This window comes from Mustela nivalis (genome assembly GCF_964662115.1).
Source record: "Mustela nivalis genome assembly, chromosome: 2".
Lineage (NCBI taxonomy): Eukaryota > Metazoa > Chordata > Mammalia > Carnivora > Mustelidae > Mustela > Mustela nivalis.
In genome coordinates, this window is record NC_139021.1 from 163539200 (window position 1) to 163563664 (window position 24465).

The following is a 24465-nucleotide window of genomic DNA, read 5'->3' on the forward strand; positions in this document are numbered from 1 at the left end:
ATTGGTCAGTTCACCCTCATCAAAACCAGATGAGGAAGTTTTGGTGCTTTTGGGGAATGGAAGGCTTAGGGAAGTTAACTCACTTGCCTAAGGCCACCCAGGTAATAGGTGTAGAACCAGAATTAGGATCTAGAACCTATGGCTCCAAAGCTCCTGTCTTAACCCCTGGAATATTGAAGAGACAAGTTCTTGTCCCCAGAACACATTATGAGTTTAAAATAGTACTCCATTTGGCCGGTGGAACCCCAGTAAGCACTAAGTGTGTCATTCCAAACTCTAGCTTGGGAGATGCGGGGCATTGAGGGCTTTGTTCATTTCTAATTGTTTTGTTTAACTGATCTCTAAACCTTTGTAAGTCTATTTCTCTGAAGTATGTCATGCGCCACTTGACCAGTCCCTGCCCTGCCTCTGGCCCCCTGACCCTCATTTTATCTTCAGTCTCCATGCTGGATGCACAGGAAGCTCTTGAAAAGACTTGTTTTGGGAACCGCGAGGTCATACTGGTGGACCAGTTAGGATCTATTTGTACCTCATCCATTTGTACCTGTCTCTCCTTCTTACTTAAAAAAAACAAAACAAAACAAAAACCTACCCATTTGTGGGCTCCCTCACCATTCTGCTAACATTTCATGTAATTTCTCTCTGCCTGTCTCTTTCTACACATCAGCCTGGGCTTCCAGAGAGCTGGAACTTTATCTTACTCATCTCAGCATCTTTCCTCCATCATCTTTTTGGTACTGGACTTATAGTTGATGCTCAGTGTTTGTGTGTGATTAGGAGAATGAAAAACTTAGTTTGGTGCTCTACCCAGAGAAGACCATATCGTGTGACCCTGGTGATGATTGAGAAGTGTTCCTTCTTCTTTTTTTAAAAAAATTTATTTATTTGACAGACAGAGATCACAAGTAGGCAGAGAGGCAGGCAGAGATAGAGGAAGGGAAGTAGGCTCCCTGCCGAGCAGAGAGCCCGACACAGGGCTCGATCCCAGGACCCTGGGATCATGACCTGAGCCGAAGGCAGAATCTTTAACCCACTGAGCCACACAGGCCCCCCCGAAGTGTTCCTTCTTAATCCAAATTCCTGCCAACCAAAATGTCCCCTTCCACTCTTCTCACAAGGCAGACTTTGGCTGTTTTGGTGTAGTTTGGTATGCACTACTTTAATTCTGAGTTTACATTTCTTGCTCTTTGGCTTGCATCCCACCTGAGTGGCCATGGGTGTTGACTCAGGCCCTTGGTGAAGGATGGAGTGAGAGGGTCTCCACAATCACCACTATTTGGGAATCATACTCTCTCCAAGCTATAATATTTTAAGCACAATCCAAACACTGAAAAAAAAGAGAAAAAAAAATTTTAAAAAGCTTGGACTTTTCTAAATCAGTTTACAAAGGTGTATTTGTATGAATTCATTCCTAAAGAAGTAGAATGTGTATACCTTCAGACACAGGAATTTGTTCAATGATGCTATCAAAATGTTCCAGACACTTAGTTTGTAGGAACCAATAGGAACCAATCCATAATTCCTGAAATGGTGGCTTTTCATGGCCTTCCAGTTCTTTCTTCTTCTGTCTCCAGAGTGATCGCTGATGACCTCTGCCCAACATTCCACTCCTACAGCATGTCCCTTTCCCCCACTGTGCCTGGCATCATGTTACCCCTTTCTTCTTCCTGACTTTCCAATCTCACACATTCTTCAAGAGTATCCCTTGTCTCCCCTTCATGATCGAATGCCTTTCCAAAGGTTCCTTTATATATCACCCTATTAATACCTATTAAAGGAATAGTGTACAGTTAGCTGGCAGTTCCAAAATCAATTGTCTAGGATAAAGGACTTGACCCATTCTCTCTGGCCACTCTGCAAATGTTGCAATGCACTTGGACTGTTTTATAGGATTAATAGGTCTTCTATGAGAAATATTTATCTTTTTGGGCTGTGTCATGTAACAGCATCTTGTTTGGAACTATATGGCTATTCCCTTGAGCTGTGCCAGGCTATAGCCATGCATATGCAGCAAACACATGGTCCAAGTGGTGAACTGTCTGGCAATTCCTTGAATGTTCGCATGTAGTAGGTATTCAGTAAGTACTTGCCAGGGGATTATTGTTTCATTTATATTTAGATAAAGCCTCATGAATTGCCACTACATTAGCAGAATCATGCCCCAATGACCAAAGCTCAGCTTCAAATTACTCCCGCCAGCATATAACATGGTGTTGGCTATGCTTGCAGGAGACTCTCCAGTTAAGGTCAACCTCCTTTTGGAGGTTGGAATGACCTTTTGGTGTGTGTTTGCCTTGTCCTGAAAGTGTTTCATGTGACTGCTAGATTTGGTTCCAAATATTTATAGAACTTAAAAAAATATATAGAATTGGACCATATTGGGCTTTTTTTTCCCTTTTTAAAACTGTTTCTCTAGTAGGCAATGTTATTCTTATGATCTATTATAACCCTATGTCTTTTTATATATCTTAAATTTACATAAAAAATACTCGGTCTACCACATTAGGTGCTCTCCAATATTTCCTATCCCATTTCATTCTATTTGGTAAAAAAATTTGGGGTTGTGGTCCACCAAATACATTTTATGACCCACTAATGGGTCATAGCCCATAGATTGAAAGACACTGGTCTAGTAGTCAGGGGCCCTTTCTGCTGGGAGAACCAGGAAGCTGATTATGGTGGTGTATTGGTAATGACTCTCGGGTTGCAAGAAACAGTAACTAACTTAAGCTAGCTTAATGAGAGAGAGAGAGACAGATGGACAGAGAGAGAAAGAGAGAGAGAGAAAAAATAATAATAAAGGAGTTATTGGGATCCAAGAAAATACATGCATTCAGATCTTAAAAGGGACTCTATTCCAGATCTCACAGAGTGCTCTTCTTCTGTCTCTTATTTCTGTTCCTCTCTTCTTCCTGGCAGAACAAGTAACTAAAAGTGTCCAAGACAGATTGCTCCAAGTCTTATGTGGAGTCTCTCACACCAATCCCAAACTTCGGGAAACAAATATGTTTGACCCAGCTTGGGTTGGGTGTCTCTCCTTAGTCTAATGAGCTGTAGACCAGGGATAGAGCCATAGAGTCCAGGCGTAAGCATGGGGGTGTGCACCTAGAAATCTATGAATATTGGGGGAGGTGGGATTATTGGTGATTTGAGAGGAAAGCTCCCAAAGTGCTCACAAGGGGGGGTCGTTGAGCTGAGCTGGATGAGAGCCCTCTTTTTGCTGCCTTAGCATTTTCACAGGATGATCACATTTGTCAAGCAAATCACAGATGACTGTGTTTGACAGATCTGATATTGCTTTGAGGATGAATGGTAAAAAATAGCAGCATAATAATATAAAATGAAGACTTTGTTCACTTAATTGCCTAGAGATTAATTAAATGAATGAAATCTGCTTCGCCATATTCTGGAGCTATTTTCAACATTTATCTTATATATACTCCCCGGGTTCTTGTTCTGATTTGTATATTTATTTATCTACTCAGATGACACTTAGAAAGTAAAGAAAAGGAGCGCCTGAGTGGCTCAGTTGGTTAAGTGTCTGCCTTCGGCTCTAGTCATGATCTTAGGGTCCTGGGATCGAGCCCCATGTTGGGCTCCCTGCTCATGGGACGCCTGTTTCCCCCTCTCCTTCTGCCTGCCTCTTCCTCTGCCTGCTACTCCCCCTACTTGTGTTCTTTTTCTCTCTGTGAAATGATTTAAAAAAAAAAAAAGAAAGTAACGAGCAAGGCACAGTAATAGGCACTAGAGGAAAACATGATTTAATCAGCTCTAGAGCCTGTCTTTCAGGATGGAACAATCAAGAAAGAGAAAAAATTCAGGCCTACAAATAATTGAAGATGGTGTAAGACAGACCATGTCTGAATCCAAGTCCATCTCTTTCTTACCCTGTACCAGTGGCTAGGTGATTTGACGTCTGAAAATCTCCATTTCCTCCTCATCTGGGTGTGTATGTGTGTGTGTGTGGAATATTATATATTTCCATCCAGTCTCAAAAGTTTGCTTAAGGATTAAGTGAGATAACATTAAATTGGTAGTATAATTCTTGGTCCATTAGGCACTCAATAAATATTAATTGTACTTAAGATAATGGGAGCACTATAATGGTAAGCATTATACATGGTGTTAAATGTTAACACATACCTCTCTCTCTTCAGAATGTTTTACGTGCATTTAATTCATTTGGTCCTCATAAAAATAATGAGAAGGGTGCTATTATTATCTCCCCGTTGTGCAGATGAGACAGTTGAGGCACAGAAAGGTTAAATAAATGGCCTATGATTCCACAGTTAGTACCTGGTAGAGCCAAGACTTCACCTCCGAGTCTAATTCCAAATTCGTCCTCTGACACATCAAAGGAAGGGGCTGTTTCAGGTTGAGCTCATGGAGGCTGTTTTGAGCTCTAATGAGAGATTCTCAGCTCTGACTGCACATTTTTTATCTCCTGGGAACATCTAAAAGCTATTGATTCCTGAACTATACTCTAGGCTAGTGGTTCTCAGACTGTGACCCCAGACCATATAATGACATCATCTCAGTATTTCCCGAGAATCCAGATTCTTGGGCCCCACTCCAGACCTCTCGAATTAGAAGTTCTGAGGGTGGAACCCCAAACCATGTTTTAACAAGGAGCTCCTTGTATAACTAAACTCTGTGAAGCCCATGGCTCCAAACCAGTTCAAACAGAATTCCTGGGGTAGGGCCCATGCACTGAAATTTTGGTATTTTTAGAAATTTTCCAAGAGATTATACTATTCTGTCAGGGTCAGGAGCTTTCATGGAAAGTAGGTGTTGAACTGGGCCATGAACAGGGAATATGCAGAGTGGAATGGAGGGAACATTCCAGCGGGGGGGTGGTCTGAGCAAAGACATAAAGGGGGAGAATGTGATGTGAATTAGAGAAATCTTTTGAGATAAGATTGTTTTTGTAAATTTAAAGGTATAGCTGACCAGTTCGCAAAAGCATTTGTACTTTGGCCTTACCACTGTTTTACCCTCGGTACCATCCTCCTGAGTCCCCTGTGTCTAATTTTCTTCTTTCTGGTGAAGACTTTGCTCTAAGATTCACATCCACAAAGAAAAAAACATGCACAGAAGTCTAGCCTTGTCACTTCCCCCGGGCAGCTGAGTATGTTAGGAGAAGTTGGACTGAATGAAGTTCCAAATTGGCATGTAAGGCCACAGGATGCAGACTTGCTGTATCTTTGGACAGTTGGGGAGGCTCAGTTTTCTGTGAAGGGGTTGGACGAGATCGGAGTGTCTCCAAGGTGGCTGCATTCAGCCCTCTCAGACACTGTTGCATCTGGGGGAGCAGCTAACAGTTCCTGAGGAGTCCTTGTTTGACCAGCTTATATGTTAGGACTTGGAGACTGCCCTTGAATAGATGGTGTAGTTGCCAAAAATACATCTGAAAGCTACTTGACCTTTTTCAAGTGTTTCCATCAGTAATACCTGTGAGTATATGGGTCCTAGGCCCTGAAGTGGGTTCCTTCCCTGGAGGTGTGGCTCTGGCTAGGCTCCTTACTGCCTTTGTTCTCTGTGTCCTTGGTCTTGGCTCAGAACTTAAAAGACTGTCAGTTTGGAAGAATAACCATAACCCTTCCTTTCACATGATCCTTGTGTGCTGATGCTAGGCTTGTTAATTTTAAGAAAGTTAAATATCTGGGGTGCCTGGGTGGCTCAGTGGGTTAAGCCTCTGCCTTTGGCTCAGGTCATGATCCCAGGGGCCTGGGATCGAGTCCCGCATTGGGCTCTCTGCTCAGCAGGGAGCCTGCTTCTCCTCATCTCTCTCTCTGTCTGTCTCTCTGCCTATTTGTGATCTCTCTCTCTGTCAAATAAATAAATAAAATCTTTAAAAAAAAAAAAAGTTAAATATCCTCAGGAGGATGGCATCATCATCGAATGATCCTCACACATCATTCATGCCTCATAGATTTTTTTCTCGTCTTTAATACCTGTTGAGAGATCTACATGATAACCATTATCTGGGGCACAGGCAGGAGAGTGAAATCTCTTTTGGCCTGAAGAGAGGTTGGCCTTTAAGACTCAAACATGATCTCCAGGCTTACAGAGGGCCTTACAAGGTTTGTCTGACTGAAGGGGAGTGTTGTCATCATTCATTCATCAAATATGTAGTGATGGTCTACTGTGTGCCAAGCACTGTGTTGGAAAATACCAACAGAAGATCCAGCAGAAGCCCATGAGATCAAGCATTGGGTCTCACAGGCAGAATGAGGTGACCATAGTTCAGTGTCATGGTTTCTTCCCTGGATAGGAGAGTTGGCTGTTAAAGGGACCCCAAACAAGGCTTGGTCCCCAGGTTTGTGGTGTATAATACATCCAAAGAGAGGGGGGATGGGGGAAGGTGCTTACACTGAATCTCCCAGCAGGGCTTTTCCAGATCTAGTGCCTGGAACAATGCTGTGTTGTTCAGTGCTCCACAAACGTGGAGCTGAGGTCTGAGGGCACGCAGGAAAGCAGATTCGTTTATCCTGCCCTTCTAATGAAAAATAATGATAGCTAAACTGTGAAGAATGCTTTCTGTGTCAGGCACTGTTCTAAATGTTTACTACTTAGCTCATTTAATCTTTGTGAAGTCAGTGTTATGATCTTCCCATTTCACAGATGTAGAAACTAAAAGTCATTATTGGCACATATGTGCAAGAGGAAGATTGCAGAAAGGGGCCTGATCTTATTTCTCTTGAGGAAGAATGGGAAGATCCACTGGAGAAGATGAATTTTTTCTCAATCATGGGTGTTAAGTTTCGGGAAAACTTTGCGATAAGAGAATTAGCTGTTGAGGAATTTTTACATATTTATAAGGGCTTTCATAGATTCTTACCTCTTCTTGATACTGGTTTGTTCTTTTAAATTCTGTTTTGTAGTCACTTCATTAAAATCAGGAATACACATCACTAGATAGAGGCACTACTGATGACTTGTTTTCAGTTGACATTGGTAGTAATCCATACATAGATAATTTCTCTTTATTGTCTATTTTTATTTTTTGACTTTCAAAAATAATTTTTATTAATTACAGAAGTAACACATGTTCTCTTAAAAACAAAATATTTCAAAAATTTATGGTAGAGAAAAAAATTAAAATACCCCATTTTTGTACTTCCTGGGGATAATCACTGTTAATATATTGCTTCATATTATCTCTATCCCCCTCAACACATATTAGTAAAAATATATTATTGTATCTTTCACAAGGTGAAAGAACATTATTTATACCATAACTTGATATTTTCAGAGTATATTTTAGTTTTATTTCCATATATTTTGATTTTTTTAAATTTTTTACTTTTTTAACATATAATGTATTATTTGCCTCAGGGGTACAGGTCTGTGAATCATCAGTCTTACACAATTCTCAGCACTCACCATAGTGCATACCCTCCCCGGTGTCCATAACCCAGGTATTCTATCCCTCTGTGCCCCCCCTAACCCCCAAGCAACCCTCAGTTGGTTTCCTGAGATTAAGAGTCTCCTATGGTTTGTCTCCCTCCCCGGTCCCATCTTGTTTCATTTTTTTTCCCCTCAATTCCCCCCACAACCCTCTGACACTGCCTCTTAAATTCCTCATTTCATAGAGATCCTATGATAATTGTCTTTCTCTGATTGACTTATTTCACTTAGCATAATCCCTCTAGTTCCATCTGTGTCATTGCAAATGGCAAGATTTGGGGGGTTTTGATGGCTATATAGTATTCCATAATATATATATACCACTTCTTCTTTATCCATTCATCTGTTGATGGACATCTAGGTTTTTTCCATAGTTTGGCTGTTGTGGACTATAAACATTCAGGTGCATGTAGCCCTTCAGATCACTACATTTGTATCTTTCAGGTAAATACCCAGTAGTGTGATTGCTGCGTCATAGGGTAGTTCTATTTTCAACTTTTTGAGGAACCTCTATACTGTTTTCCAGAGTGGCTGTACCAGCTTGCATTCCACCACTAGTGTAGGAGGGTTCCCCTTTCTGTGCATCCTCACCAACATTTGTTGTTTCCTAACTTGTTAGTTTTAGCCATTCTGACTGATGTGAGGAGGTATCTCACTATGGTTTTGATTTGTATTTCCCTGATGCCAAGTGATGTTGAGTACTTTTTCACGTGTCTGTTGGTCTTTTGGATGTCTTCTTTGCAGAAATGTCTCTTCATATCTTCTGGCCATTTCTTGATTGTATTATTTGTTCTTTGGGTGTTGAGTTTGATAAGCTCTTTGTAGATTTTGGATACTAGCTCTTTATCTAATAAGTCCTTTGCAAATATCTTCTCCCATTCTGTCAGTTGTGTTTTGGTTTTATTGACTGTTTCCTTTGTTGTGCAAAAGCTATGATTTTGATGAAGTCCCAATAGTTCTTTTTTGGCCTTTCTTCCCTTGCCTTTGGCAGTGTTGCTAGGAAGAAGTTGCTGTGGCTGAGGTGGAAGAGGTTGCTGCCCTCATTCTTCTCATGGATTTTGATGGATTCCTGTCTTACATTGAGGTCTTTCATCCATTTTGAGTCTGTTTTTGTGAGTGGTGTAAGGAAATGGCCCAGTTTCACTCTTCTGCATGTGGATGTCCACTTTTCCTAACACCATTTGTTGCTGAGACTGTCCTTTTTCCACTGGACATTCTTTCCTGCTTTGTCAAAGATTAATTGATCACACAGTTGAAGGTCCATTTCTGGGCCCTCTATTCTGTTCCACTGATCTGTTTTTGTGCCAGTACCGTACTGTCTTGGTGATTAAAGCTTTCTGATAGAGATTGAAGTCTAGGATTATGATGCTGGCATCTTTGGTGTTCTTTTTCAACATTCCTCTGGCTACTTTGGGTCTTTTCTGGTTCCATATAAATATTATTTGTTCCATGTCTTTGAAAAATTTGATAGGGATTGCAGTTAAACATGTAGATTGCTTTAGGTAGCATAGACTATTTCACAATATTTTTTCTTCCAATCCATGAGTATGGAATATTCTTCCATTTCTTTGTGTCTTCCTTAATTTCTTTCATGAGTACTTTATAGTTTTCTGAGTATACATTCTTTGCCTCTTTGGTTAGGTTTATTCGTAGGTATCTTATGGTTTTGAGAGCAATTGTAAATGTGATTGACTCTTTAATTTCTCTTTCTTCTGTCTTGATGTTGGTGTATAGAAATGCGACTGATTTCCATGCATTAATTTTATATCCTGACACTTTACTGAATTCCTGAGTTCTTGCAGTTTTGGAGTGGAGTCTTTGGGGCTTCCACATAAAGTATCATGTCATCTGCAAAGAGTGAGAGTTTGACTTCTTCTTTGCTGATTCAGATGCCTTTAATTTCTTTTTGTTGTCTGATAGCTGAGGTTGGGACTTCTAGTACTATGCTGAATTGCAGTGGTTATAGTGGACAACCCTGCTGTGTTAGGGGAAAAACAGAGTTTTTTTCTCAGTTTTTTTTTTCTCAGTTTTTCCCCATTGAGGATGATACTCTTTGTGGGTTTTTCATAGATGGCTTTGATGATATTGAGGTATGTACCCTCTATCCCCACACTGTGAAGAAGTTTGATCAGGAAAGGATGCCTCACTTTGTCAAATGCTTTATCAGCATCTAATAAGAGTATCAAAAGATTTTTATTCTTTCATTAATGTATTGTATCAACAGATACAATAAGATATTGAACCAACCTTGCAACTCAGCAATAAATCCCACTTGGTTGTGGTGAACAATCCTTTTAGTGTACTGATGGATCTTCTTGGCTAGTATTCTGGTGAGAATTTTCTCATCCATGTTCATCAAGGATATTGGTTTGTAATTGTTCTTTTTGATGGGGTCTTTGTCTGGTTTTGGCATCAAGGTAATGCTGGCCTCATAAAATGAATTTGGAAGTTTTCCTTCCATTTCTATTTTTTGGAACAGTTTCAGGAGAATAGGTATTAATTCTTCTTTAAATGTTTGGTAGAATTCCCCTGGGAAGCCGTCTGGCCCTGGGCTCTTGTTTTTTGGGAGATTTTTTGATGACCCCTGCAATCTCTTTACTGGTTATGGGTCTGTTCAGGTATTCTATTTCTTCCTGATTCAGTTTTGGTAGTTTGTGCGTCTCTAGGAATGCATCCATTTCTTCCAGATTGTCAGATTTGCTGGCATATAGTTGCTCATAATATGTTCTTATTATTGTTTGTATTTCTTTGGTGTTGGTTGTGATCTCTCCTCTTTCATTCATGATTTTATTAATTTGGGTCCTTTCTTTTTTCTTTTTGATAAGTCTGGCCAGGGTTTTATCAGTCTTATTAATTCTTTCCAGCACTTAGTTTCATTGATTTGTTCTACTGTCCTTTTCATTTCTAAATCATTGATTTCTGCTCTGATTTTTATGATTTCTCTTCTCCTGCTGGGTTTAGGTTTTCTTTGTTGTTCTTTCTCCAGCTCCTTTAGGTGTAGGGTTAGGATGTGTACTTGAGACCTTTCTTGTTTCTTTTTTTTTTTTTTTAAGATTTATTTATTTGACAGAGAGAAATCACAAGTAGACAGAGAGGCAGCCAGAGAGAGAGAGAGGGAAGCAAGCTCCCTGCTGAGCAGAGAGCTCGATGCGGGACCCGATCCCAGGAAGGACCCTGAGATCATGACCTGAGCCGAAGGCAGCGGCTTAATCCACTGAGCCACCCAGGCACCCCACCTTTCTTATTTCTTAAGAAAGGCTTGTATTGCTATATACTTTCCTCTCAGGACCACCTTTGCTGTATCCTACAGATTTTGAACAGTTGTGTTTTCATTATCATTTGTTTCCATGAATTTTTCAATCCTTCTTTAATTCTGGTTGACCCATTCATTCTTTAGTAGAATGCTCTTTAGCCTCCATGTACTTGAGCTCTTTCCAACTTTCCTCTTGTGGTTGAGTTCTACATTCAAAGCATTGTGGTCTGAAAATATTCAGGGAATGATCCCAATCTTTTGGTACCAGTTGTGACCTGAGCTGTAACCCAGGATATGATCTATTCTGGAGAATGTTTCATGTACACTAGGGAAGAGTGTGTATTCTGTTGCTTTGGGATGGAATGTTCTCAATATATCTGTGATGTCCATCTGATCCAGTGTGTCATTTAAAGCCTTTATTTCCTTGTTGATCTTTTGCTTGGATGATCTGTCCATTTCATTGAGCAGGGTGTTAAAATGCTCTACTATCATTGTATTATTGTTGATATGTTTCTTTGATTTTGTTGTTAAGTGGTTTATATAGTTGGCTGCTCCCATGTTAGGGGCATAGATATTTAAAATTGTGAGATCTTCTTGTTGAACATAGCCTTTGAGTATGATATAGTATCCTTCATCATCTCTTATTATAGTCTTTGGCATAACATCTAATTTATCTGATTTAAGGATTGCCACCCCAGCTTTCTTTTGATGTCCACTAGCATGGTAAAATGTTTTAGAACCCCTCACTTTAAATCTGGATGTGTCTTTGGATCTTGTTTTTTAATCCATTCTGATGCCCTGTGTCTTTTGATGGGGGCATTTATCTCATTTATATTCAGGGTAACTACTGAAAGATATGAATTTAGTGCCACTGTACTGCCTGTAAGGTGACTGTTACTGTATATTATCTCTGTTCCTCTCTCTTTGCTGAAAGGAGCCCTTTCAATATTTCCCATAGGGCTGGTTTGGTGTTGGCAAATTCTTTTAATTTTTGTTTGTCCTGGAAGCTTTTTATTTCTCCTTCTATTTTCAATGATAGCCTAGCTGAATATAGTATTCTTGATTGCATATTTTTCTCACTTAGTACTCTGAATATATCATGCCAGTCCTTTCTGGCCTGCCAGGTCTCTATGGATAGGTCTGGCAATCTAATATTTTTACCATTGTATGTTACAGAACTCTTGTCCTGAGCTACTTTCAGGATTTTCTCTTTGTCACTGAGACTTATAAGTTTTACTATTAGATGATGGGGAGTGGACCTAATTTTACTGATTTTTGAGGGAGGTTCTCTCTACCTCATGGATTTTGATGCTTGTTCCTTTTACCATGTTAGGGAAATTCTCTGCTATAATTTTCCCCAATATACCTTCTGCCCCCTCTCTCTTCTTCTGGGATCCCAATTATTCTAATATTCTATCATCTTATGGTATCTCTTGAATTCTCCCCTCATTTTCCAGTAGTTGTTTATCTCTCTTTTTCCGGTTCTTTATTCTCCATCATTTGGTGTTCTATATCACTAATTCTTTTTTCTGTCTCATTTATCCAAACAGTAAGAGCCTCCATTTTTTATTGCACTTAATTAATAGCTTTTTTGATTTCAACTTGGTTAGAATTTAGTTCTTTTATTTCTCCAGAAAGGGATTTTATTTCTCCAGAAAGAGATTCTCTAGTATCATCCATGCTTTTTTCGAGCCCAGCTTGCACCTTGATAATCATCATTCTGAACTCTAGTTCTGACATATTACCAATGTCCGTGTTGATTAGGTCTCTTGCCATTGGTACTGCCTCTTGTTCTTTTTTTTGGAGGTGATTTTTCCTGCTTTGTCATTTTATCCAGATAAGAACAGGTGAATGAGAGAACAGAATACTAAAAGGGTAGCAATGACCCCAGAAAAATATATACTAAACAATTTGGAAGAGACCTAAAACTGGGGGGAGAAGAATGGGAAAATGTGTGTGTGTGTGTGTGTGTGTGTGTGTGTGTGTGTGTGTATTAGACTGATGACTAGAACAGAGCCACATGCTTGATTTTGGATACATTTTGGTCTGTAAGAAGAAACTCTTTCCCAAAATTTTATAGAAAGAAAAGCTTATATATATACAAAAATAAGAGTAAACACGATGATGGATGGAATATGACTGTAAAGATAAAAACTATAAAAGATCTAAAAAAGGAGTTGATAAGGTAAGAAGTTGGTTGAAAAAGAAAAAAAAAAGGAAATAATGTGATCAGGCTGGAGACTAGAGTAAAGCCATGTGCTATATATTTTGATCTGTTAGATGAAACTGTATCTCAAAATTTTAAAGAAGGAAAAGACCTATATACATACAAAAAATAAGGTTAAATACAATGAATGTATAGAATATGACTATAATGGTGAAAATTTGAAAAGATATTTTTAAAAATTATTGATAATATAAAACAGTTAAAAAGGTTAAAATAGGAAAGAGGAAAAATTTTTAAAAATAGAGCAGAAAAATAGAGTAAGAAAGTAAGAAAATTTTAGAAATTTAACTTTGAAGACTAAGGAATCATGGGAAAAGAGCCATGAATTCTATATGTTACATTCCCCTAGTTCTGGCATTCCGCAGTTCTCATTGATTGGTGAACTTGGTCTTGGCTGGATGTTCTTGCTTATCTTCTGGGGGGAGCCCGTTGCAGTGATTCTCATGTGTCTTTGCCAGAGGTGGAATTGCACTGTCCTTGCCAGGGGTCAGGCTATGTAATCTTCTTGGTTTTGATCTCAGGAGCGTTTGTTCCCTGAATGCTCAGGTTCCCTGAGCCTATCCAAACAGGCTCTTACTGTTTGGATAAATGAGACAGAAGAAAGAATTAGTGATATAGAACACCATAGAGCTCTGGAGAATGGGAATAAAGATGGCGGCCTCCCAGTCTCTGGCCGGAGGGCCAAGAGCTCGGGGCCCACTCCCAGTGCACCCTCAGAGAAAAGCAGTCAACCACTCCCATCTCCTAGGGCTCCGGTGGCACCTGAGCTCACCTAGCCTGTGACCAAGTGTTTCTATCTCTGACGCATGGCCCCGTTTGGAGTCTCTAAACCCAGCAGCATGCTTCTTGCAGCATGCTCCTGACCTGCTCCTCGGGGAGGAAGGTGAATCTCCCTGCATCTGCCACTTGTAGCATCCCTGTTCAAAGAGCAATGGCGTGACTGTGCCTTGGAGTATGTTTTAAGGTAACTCCAAGCTGAAAGCTCACTCCTTGACTCTGTCTCTGCAGCTGGCTTTCCTGCTCCCATACCTAGGACTCTGCCACCTTCAGACACCCCTGCTTTTTGTGTCCCCACGTGTCCTGAGACCACACTGTCCCTGCAAGGGCCTGCTAAGTCTCTGGAGCGACATCCCTCCATGGAACAGACTTCTGAAAGTTCTGATTTTGTGCTCTGCTGCTCTCCCCTTTGCTAGGAGCTGCCCCCCCACCCCCACCGCCCCCCGTGAACTCTCTTCCTATATATCATCTCATATTCACTTCTGCGCACTTTCTACCTTCCACAAAAGTGGTCGTTTTTCTGTTCCTATAATTGCTGCTCTTCTCTTTGCTCTTCTGTTGAGTTTGTAGGAGTTCGGAATGGTTTGATAACGGTCTAAGTGAACTCCTTGGATCCGAGTATTTAGGTCTCCTATTCCTCCACCATCTTGCTCCTGCCTGATAATTTCTCTTTATTATCTATTCATTTAAAAAAACTTTCTGGTAGTTTCCCTTCATGTAACTTTAATAGGGTGCTTACAAATTCATTTTTACATTGTTGCAGACATTAAACACAGGCATTAAGTTTGATGTGTCCCATGGTTAGTTCTGTACTGGGTACAGTTCCTGGACTTCTAGTCTACCCTGGCCTCACGTGGGTCCTGGAAATGTGAAGGAGCTTGTATGATTGCAATGGAAGAGGTGTTGGGGGCTATGTTTAACCTTGTGGGCCTATCTGAGCAAGTATGCCTCTCACCCTCCACCCCTTACTCATGGCAGTTTCATAGTACCTCATATATGTCTTGGCTCATTCCATCCTCATAGACCTAAAGGAGACTCAAGCCCAAATGCCACATTTTCTTTTCCTCAACTGTATTTATCCTTCTGAGGCTTCTGCAAAGATCTCCATTTATTATTTCTCTATTATTGATCCAACCTCCTTGTTCTGTTCCCAACATTTCCTTCTTAATTATTATCACCTATAAGAAGGACTTCTGGTTCATGTCATCCGAAATCAGAATTTTCTGAGACACTGTACTGATAATTTACACAGAGTGCATGTGTATTTCCTACAGTGCTGCCATAAAGAACTTCATATGGGAAGAGAGGAGGCAATGGGGCAAGATGTTTCTGGTCTTTTTGATTCTGGGAGAGATGGTTGTATCCAAACCTCTCACCAGCCAGGAGAGGCAGCTTATATGGGAAGTTAATCTCCTGGCTCAAAGCCACCTAACTGCTTGAGTCTAGGTTTTGCTGCTTATTGCTAAATTCCATGACTCTTGCCAAGTTGCTTAATCTCTAGATGCCTAATTGCACCCTCTTAATATGGAAAATATGGATATAGATTGGTTCAGGACTCTTCGGATTGATATGAGGATTCAAGATCAACATTTAAAACAAGGTTTGACCCACAGTACTAAGTCTATCAATTGTTATTATCACATGACTTTAGGCACGTTACTTAATCTCTCTTATTAACCCCATTTACCAAGGGTGAGAGTTCGATGAATGTTACCTTCCTTAAAGAGTCATTTTGAGGATTTTTTACAGTAATATATTTAAAACACCAAACAGGATGCCTGACATATGAATGGTCTCATTGCCCATTAGAATTTGTCCTTATTACCATATGCACTTTTCCCCAATTTTCCCAGATTTATCCCTCACAACTTCTGTTTACCCTCGGAAAAAATCACAAAATATATACATCTAATATTTCTTTGCTTGCTATATTTGTGTACACTTTTCTTACTTTAAGTTTTTAAATGCAGGGTCTTTAGGGGGCCTTAAGATTAGGGACTGGATGATTGTCAGAGAGTTTCCTGATAAGATGATGTGGCCCTAAATAATAGTAGTTCATAGGTATCTCAGCAATGTTAGGACTAAGGGAGGAAGGGAAATCTGTGTGTCCTTATTTTTTCTGCCTTGTTAGCCGGGGAGACATAGAACCCAGGCAACAATTAAGTGTGTACAGGTAAGGCACTTGTTCTCAGCTGGGGGCAGTTTTGACCCCAAAAGAGAGTAGGCAATTTTAGAGACAGTTCTGGTTGTCAGGCCTGCGAGGATGTTACTGCATGTAGTAAAGGCCAGTGATTTTGCTAAATATCTTGCAATGTCTAGGATGACCCCCACAACAAAGAATTATCCAAGCCAAAATATCAACAGTGTCAGTATTGAAAAACCCCAGGCTAATGCCAGCAGTATGGCTGAAAGTAGGCAATGGCCTTCCTCTGTTGCTGGAAAAGGGCAAGAGGATTCTTACTGATAGTACCCAAGGTCCTCTCCTCTACCTCTATCCAGCTGAGCCACTTACTCCCTTCTCCTGTGGATTCAGATACAGAGCAGCTTTGAAGTACGAATTTCTTATCCTTATCATTTAATCTGAAGGTACCCCTAATCTTGAGCTATGTGTGGCAGTAAGTATTAGACAAAGATAATTAGGGTCTCTATCTTTAGGAAACTCACTGTCTGATAGGTTGTATATTAATAAGAATCAAATTCTTTGTAATTTATCACTTAAGTAAATATAGAAACACATATAGCTATGCTATGGGCTTACATGGGAAAATGGCTGTATTGTTGGAATGGGACTAAGAAACAAATTTTATTAATCAGGGCTTTCCAGAGAAACAGACCAGTAGGCTATGAAAGAGATAATAGTATGTGCAATCAGACCAATAGGAGGGTGGGGGAGAAATCTGGGAGAGGGAGAGAGACTTATTAGAAGGAATTGGCTTATCTGATAATGGAGGCTGAAAAGGCCCACGTTTGCCATCTGCAAGTGGAGATTCACAGATCATGGTATAGTTCCAGTATGAGCCCAAGGCCTAAGAATTAGGAGCGTCAGTTATAAAAATTCCTATATGAGAGCAAGAGAACACCAGTTTCCCAGCCAGAAGGTATTAGGTAGTTAGTGAATCTCCTTACTCCTTTTGTGCCATTTAGGTCTCCAATAGATTGCAGGAAGCCCACCCATATTGGAAGGGCAATCTGTTTTACTCAGTCTACTAATTCAGATGTAAATTTTTCCAGAAACATCCTAGAAGACACATCCATAATAATGTTTTGCCAGATATCTGGGCATCTCATGGCCCAGTCCAGTTGACACACAAAATTAACCACTGCACAAATGAATTCAGATTGAAATACCTTCTGATGCATCTAGCTGCCAGCCTTCTATCTCTCAGTGCATTTCTTGGTTTGTGTGAATCCCCCAGCTCCACATTTTATGTTTTGATGTCACAGTTTGGGTCTTTTTCCATGTATATCCATTAAAAAATTAATTATAGTTAATTTAATATTTTTTCTTTTACCATTTGTACTAGGCTTATCAGTGATTTATCTATCACCATTACAACATTATTCTGAATTGACTATATATTTGCATTTACTAGTGAGCTTTATACTCTTTTAAAAAAATGTTTTCCTGTTACTGATTAGCATCCTTTTGTTTCAGCTTGAAGAACTTCCTGTAACATTTCTTTAAAGACTGATCTCTGCGATGGCCTCCTTTTGCTTTTGTTTGTCTAGAAAACTCTATCTCTCCAATTCTGAAGCTCGGTTTGGCTGGGTAGAGTATTCTCAGTTGACTAGCAGAGGTTTTGTTTCTTTGTTTAGTACTTGCGTTATGTCATCCCATACCCTTCTGGCATGTTAAGTTGCTGTTGAAAAATCTGCTCATAATCTTATGGGGATTTAATTGTATATAAGAAGTGTTTTTTCTCTTGCTGTTTATAAGATGTTCTACTCATGTTTAACTTTTGATAATTTAATATAGTGTGTCTTATGTAGTTCTCTTTGGACTCCTCTTTTTTGGAGCTCTCTGGGCTTGCTGGGTCTGGATGTTCGTTACCTTCCCCAGCTTAGGGAAGTTTTCAGCCATTATTTCTTCAATGTCCCTTTCTCTCTCCTTCTGAGACCCTTACAATGGGAATATTAGTCCACTTGATGTTTTCCAATAAATCCCTTAAAATATTTTTACTTTTTTTTTTTAATTCTTTTTTCTTTTTCACTCTTCTGGAGGAATTCCACTTTCATCCTAGAGTTCACTGATTCTTTCTCCCACGTGATCAACGCTGTTATTGAACCCCTCTATTGAATTTTTCAGTTCAATTATTGTACTCTTCAGATCCATGATTTGTCTTCAGTACTTTTTAATATTTCCATCTCTGTTGAAATTCTCATTGTTCTCATGCATTGCTCTTCTGACCTCAGTAAAGCATCTTTATGACCATTATTTTGAACTATCACGTAGATTATTACCTCCATTTCTTTAAGCTCAGTTCCTAGATATCTATCTTGTTCTTTTGTTTGGAACCTATTTTTTTCTGTGTTGTTTTGTTTGTTTTTCACTTTCCTTGACTGTTTGTGTTGGTTTCTGAGCATTTGTTAAGTAACCACCTCTTCCAGGGGTGCCTGGGTGGCTCAGTGGGCCTCTGACCTTGGCTCAGGTCATGATCTCAGGGTCCTGGGATCGAGCCCTGCATTGGGCTCTCCCCTCAGCAGGGAGCCTGCTTTCCTGTCTGCCTACTTGTGATCTCTCTCTCTGTGTCAAATAAATAAATGAAAAATCTTTAAAAATTAAAACAAACAAACAAACACCTCTTCCAGTCTTGACAGAGTGATCTCCTGTAGGAGAAGAACCTCACAGACCAGCCGGACTGAATTCTTAGCTGTCTCTCATCTCTGTGATTGTCCAGGTGTTCTTCTTTGTTCTTAGTAACATTTAGTACTTATAGATGTCCCTAGACCTGTCCGTCAGGATTGCAGTCAGCATCTAGAGACAAGCTGAGAAGCTGCATCCTCAGATACAAGCTAGGAAAGTATAGTTAAGCTTTCAGGGAGAAACCTTTTGGCCATCTTCCTCAGAGCTGGGCCCAGGCAGGTAGCCACCAGGTGCTGGGGGTGCTCTTGTGCCCATTAAGAACTGTTTCTTTGCTTGCTGCAGTCTTGCTCGTGTCTCATTAATGCAAGGCGCATTGACTGCTAGCACCAGGTGCTCCAGGGGCCTATCCCTCAAGTGATAGCAGTAAGAGCTAGGGTGCCAGATATGTGTATAACTTCCTTTCAGGGAGATACTGCTGACTTGATTTTATTATTGGAGCAGACTGGTGGGAGAAGGGTCTGCTAGCTTCCCCAGTCTGTAAGGAGGGTTACCCATAGCCCCCAGGTATCTGCTAATTTAGATGCTGGGCCCTCAGGTGGTGACTTTAATGTATGCAGATGAACTCCTTTCAGGGAAAGACTGAGATATGGGTGTTGTTAGCTTGTTGCCTCTGCACTGAACCTTGGGGAAGTAGATGGTTAAGAACTTCTTCTTTGTTTGCTGCAGTCCTCTGGGACTCATGAGTGAAGCCCTGTTGGCTATCAGAGCCCAACGATCTGGGGACCCATTCCCTGGGGGGCAGCCCTAAAATCTGGGGTGTGGTCATGTGCACAACTCCTTCTAGAGAGCTACTGGCAACTTGGAGTGGGCTACAGAGAGAAGACGAGAAAGGTGTCAGTGGGCTTCTTAGGTCTCTCGGTAGGATCACAGTCAGCCCCTTGAAGCCTGCTAAATTAGAAGCCTAGCCATTAGGTAACAGCTTTTAAAGAATGCAGATAAAGTACTTCCAAGGAAAGATGAGGAGAAGGCGCACTGAGTTCTAGGGCATCGTTGCAGTGAATGCTTGTGCACCCATGATAAATTGCTTCTTTATTTGCTATCCTCTAGTGGACTTAAGCCCCATTGGCTTTCAGAGCTAGGTGTTTTGAGAGCCCTTCCCTCTGGTGCGAGCCTTAAAAGTTGTGATGCTGATGTGGAGACCAAAACCCTTTGCTCATGGGTGAGAAGCTGGGAGTTGGACGTTCCCTCCTGGTTGTGTGCCACTATGGTGGACAGGGCATGGGGGGTATTATTCATAGCGAGAGTATGCCTAAGCCTTTTCTACCCAATTTGATGGGGGAATCCTATTTTCCCCCTGCTTCCTGTTTTCTGTGCCTTTCTTCCCTCAGCACAGGTGTCAGATACTGAACTCTGCTCTAATATAGTAATGGTCTCAGTGCCAATGAGAAGTGTAGAGATTTATGGGGTGGAAGATTGGGTTTTGAGTTCTTAGGTCTGTTTTTCATAGGTTTTTCTATGTTCTTGCTGTAAGGGTATCCGCAGTTGGTTCTCACTGTTTAAATTCTACTTTTCTTCTGACTTGCCACTTCTTACCTCCTGAAGATAGGAAAATCAGAAAGCCCGACTTAGAATATTTAAAATAAGAGTAAATAGATTATAAAAGCTTGCTAAGAGAGTGGATTATGTGATCTCTCTAGTGCATGAATGCTTTAAGGTCTATGTTGCCTCTTTTAGCTGACTGTTTGGGTCATCCTCTGGCCTGGATATCTCACATGGGTGATGGCTGAGTGGGCTTTATGTGTGCAAGGTCAGAGGGCCACAAGAATTAGTTTGTAAGGATTCTCAGCCTGCATTCTTTTGGCTATTAGCCGTAGACCTTAAGCTTTCCCACCCTCATCCCTAGGAGATTTTTGTTCTTGTCAGATCAGATTTTAAATGTTTTGTTACCATACATTCATTGTTTCTGGGGCAGGAGGAAGGAAGGGCAGACAGCATTGAACTCAGGAGGGCAACAGTGCCCTGAGGCAAACAGCTGGGAGTGGAGTCTAAACCACCCTCCCCAGAGGACAGGACAGGGTGGGCAATAGCACACACCCAGAGGGAGGACAAAGCGGGGCAGTATACTGGAAGGAGTCAGGTGCAGCAAGACCTGGGGGAGGGAGGATGTGGGTGGTGGGAGTTGGGGGGAAAAGGAAGATGGTGGGAAGAGAGAACTTCTTAGGTGCCAGGTGGTGAAGAAGAGTCAAGGCCAGAGGTTTGGTCCTATATTACTATGGACTCTGTCCTCTTTCATGGTTATTTTTTTTTAGAGAGTCACCAACTCCCTGACACCATCCCAGGGCTCCTGAGTTGTGAGCATTACAGGTGACAGCTGTATCTGCCCGGCTCACCAGTGGCTATACTCTGTGGGTCCCCCCTGGAGAAAGTGGCTTTCTGAGTAATAGTCAGCCCTGAATGCTTTCCCGCTTTTGCCATCTGCCATCCATGTGGTCACTGAGCTTCTGTGTCTCCTTCCTTCCCCAGGTCGGTGGCTGGATTGGATAAGGAAGCGGACCTGGTGCACATGGAGGTGCGGACCACCGATGGATGTGAGTGCTGAGGCCGTGGGTGAGGCCAGGGGAGAGCTGTGTGCAGGTCCCTCTCCTCCCCCAATTTGCATTTTAATGGCTTGAGAAGATGAAAAGCCCTGAGCTCCATTACTGCCAGATCCATCCTATTTCCCAGAGTAGGGGGAGAGGCCTCTGGTCCTGAGGGAGACGTTTCATTGAAATAAACCCTCAGGAATGAATTTTCTGGGGATGTGAGTTAATGTGATGAATTTTGAGGCTCCTGTTAGTAATTTCCTGGCCTCTTCAGTGTAGTTCGGATAGGAGTGTCCATAGCTCATCATGGTACTTTGCATTCACACAACGAATTGCAGGGGATGCTGGCTTTAAAAATGAACCTTTCATAGAGTCAAGCTTACCAGAAAAAGTCACTGGGAAATTTTTTTTCAAACTGTTTATTCATTCATTCCACAAATATGTATGGACAGACTACTGTGTACCAGGCATTGTTCTAGGCCCCGGAAATACGGTAGTGAGCAAACCTATGTTGTCTCTACAGACAAGCAGTAGAATCCCAGGATCTTGAACACATGACCCCTTTGTACATTGTGTACCTCTGTACTTCTGACTGAATTTTACTGATAGTATATCATTTTGCTTTAAGCAATTTATTCTTCCCAGAGTTGCTCATATTATTATAAGGCTCTTCCCTACCCAGGAAAAATCAGCTTAAAGTCAATTTAAACATACATGATATATGTGAAAATATATGATCTATATGAAATAGCTAAAAATATAATTAACATAGGTCAACAATAGAGCCAAATAATCTATAGAAATAGTAGTGATGGAGGAATGCAGCAGAACAGGCCTCTGCTTGGGAGTTGGGGTCTTGGGTTCTGTCACCCACTAGACATGGGGTCTGGGCAACTCCCTCTGATCTCTGTGCTAAATCCCTCCATTGTTTGAGAATACTCAGCCTTGCCCTTCCCACCTCAGAGAGTTATAGGCTGACCAAGTAGAGGATATTATAGAAATTATAAAATGTAAAGATGTTAGAGAGTTCCGTTTTGACTTGGCCATGGGTGATGGAGATTTTTCAGAATACTTTAAGTAAAACTACATGTGCTTTGTCCATGAAAAATCTACTGGTTTTGATACCAAACTCAGGTACCTGCCAGAAACATGCATTCTGGGGAATATTTCATTTGCTCTGTTTTTATTTCTAAAAGACTTAGAAGATAGTCATATTTGTTACTGTATGTCTGACATTCTGCTGAGTACTTGATTTTTGTCTTTTTCTGTACTCACTGTGTGTGTGTGCATGTGTGTGCACGTGCGCGCACGTGTTTTAATTGGTCTTATTTGGTTCTCGAATAAATGCAAGTCTCTGAAGCAGGCAAGAATGAGGGGTGGTCCACACTCTTAAAAATAGATTTTTTTTTTTAACAGAAGACCTATTTAAGGCTTAGGAAAATAGGAGCACCTGGCTGGGTTAGTCAGTTAGGTGTCTGACTCTTAATTTTGCCTCAGGCCTTGATCACAGGGACATGAGATCAAGTCCCACATCAGGCTCTGCACTCAGCGTGCAGTCTGCTTGAGATTCTCTCTCTCCCTCTCCCTCTACCCCTCGCACTTGTGTGCATGTTCTCTCTCTCTCTCTCTCTCTCAAATAAATACATAAATCTTGAAAAAAAAAGACTTAGGAAAATAATACCACATATTCAAATTCACTGATCATAAGGATGGTAAAACTTGAGCCCAAAATTATATGCTCTGACTCTTACTGCTGAGAGAGAAACTGGGGGAAGCGTGAGATGTAAGGGTATGAAGGAACAAGCCAGGACAGCAGCAGGAGAGCAGATAGTCACTCTCAGATGACCCACTGGCCAATTTTTGGTATGATTTCTGCCTTGGCATTGCTTCCCATGTCAAACTTGTTTATGCCTTATATGTGATCTGTGCTGGCTATAGCATTTTAGAGTTGGTAATACTTGATAGGATTGTCTGACCTCCTACCTAGTATAGGAATCCCTTCCCTGAAAACTTCTGACAGTCTGTCCTCAGGTTCCCTGGCTTCAGCCTTAATTAGACACATCCTTTTCTGCTGCTGGACAGCTCCCATGTTTTGTTTTATTAAGTTAATTTCTTACATTAAGCTTAAACCTATTTTCTGAAAGTTCAAGAATTCTGATCCAAATTTGGATAAGCCCTGTGGTGCAGGACTGCTGCAAAATTTTATGAGATTAAAAATGTAAAACACATAGAATAGTTTCTGGCCTATTGTCAAGAATCAAAGAAAGCAGACAGAACTAAAACAGGGATAAAAGTCATGTGCCACACCTAAGTTAAATTATAGTATATATTAGTTATGTTCCATTTTCTAGGATTTTTTAAAATCAGTTTTTCAATAGTTAATCTTCTCTCAACTTTGTGAGTTGGCTCTAACACACGTTTATTTAGAGATGCATATAAGAAGACTGCATTAACCTGGAGACACTGTATTTTACATATCCTAATGAAATACATGATGCCTTTCATTGGTGATATGTGGTGAGAGCTTTCTTACTTATAAACTCACACATACACACACGTCTTCATCTTTTAATCATCACAAAAAGGCATGGCATGTATTTTAATTCCTCCTTTTTTTCAGATATGGTAGTCTGAACTAAGATTTGCCCAAATTCATGCAACTAGCAGTGACAGAATAAAAACTAAAACACAAAACTCTTAATACACTAGAAATAGAAGGGAGCCTCCAACAAAAGATGTCTACCAAAGATCTACAATTATATTTAATGATGATACACTGCATGCTTTCATATAAGAAAAGGAAGAAGGAAGGATGTTTATTTAGTCTTACACACATATTCAACATCATGCCAAAAGTCCTAGCCTGTGCAATAAAGAAAAATGAAATGCAAATGCACTTCATATAGATTGCAAAGGAAAAACTAAAACTCTTCTTACCCTCATTGACATAATTGCCTATGTAGAATATCCCAAGAAATCTACAAAAATAAAAAACTCCTAAAACTAATAAGTAGGTTGAGCAAAGTGGCAGGAAACAACAAATTCAGTGGAGAAAGGATGTAATTTAACAAATGGTATCGAAAAAAATTGGACAGTCATATGGGGGAAAAGTGAACTTCAACCTGTGATTCACAACTTACACAAATTTAACTAAAAAATAGATATTTCTAAATATAAAATATAAAATTATGAAACATATAAGAAAAAACGTAAGAGAAAATCTCCACAGCCATGCGTTGGCATCAAGAGCAAAGTTGACAAAATAAAGAATTGATAAATGGACTTCATCCAAATTAAAAAAACATTTGCTCTGCTGAAGACACAGTGAAGACACTAGGAGAAAATATTTGCAGATTACATATTTAACAAGGGGCTTGTCTTGGAATGTATAAGGGACTTTCAAAACAGCAAT

The 24465-nt window shown here is 40.5% G+C and overlaps 1 protein-coding gene across 2 annotated transcripts in view; it reads left to right on the forward strand.

Annotated features, from left to right (window-relative positions):
- Positions 1-24465, forward strand: part of SORCS3 (sortilin related VPS10 domain containing receptor 3) — a 587951-nt gene that overhangs the window by 396826 nt on the left and 166660 nt on the right. For both annotated transcript variants that reach the window (XM_082722548.1, XM_082722549.1), the window contains exon 6: positions 20995-21059. In XM_082722548.1, coding sequence (XP_082578674.1) covers positions 20995-21059 — 65 coding nt within the window. The remainder of the gene's footprint in view (positions 1-20994; positions 21060-24465) is intronic.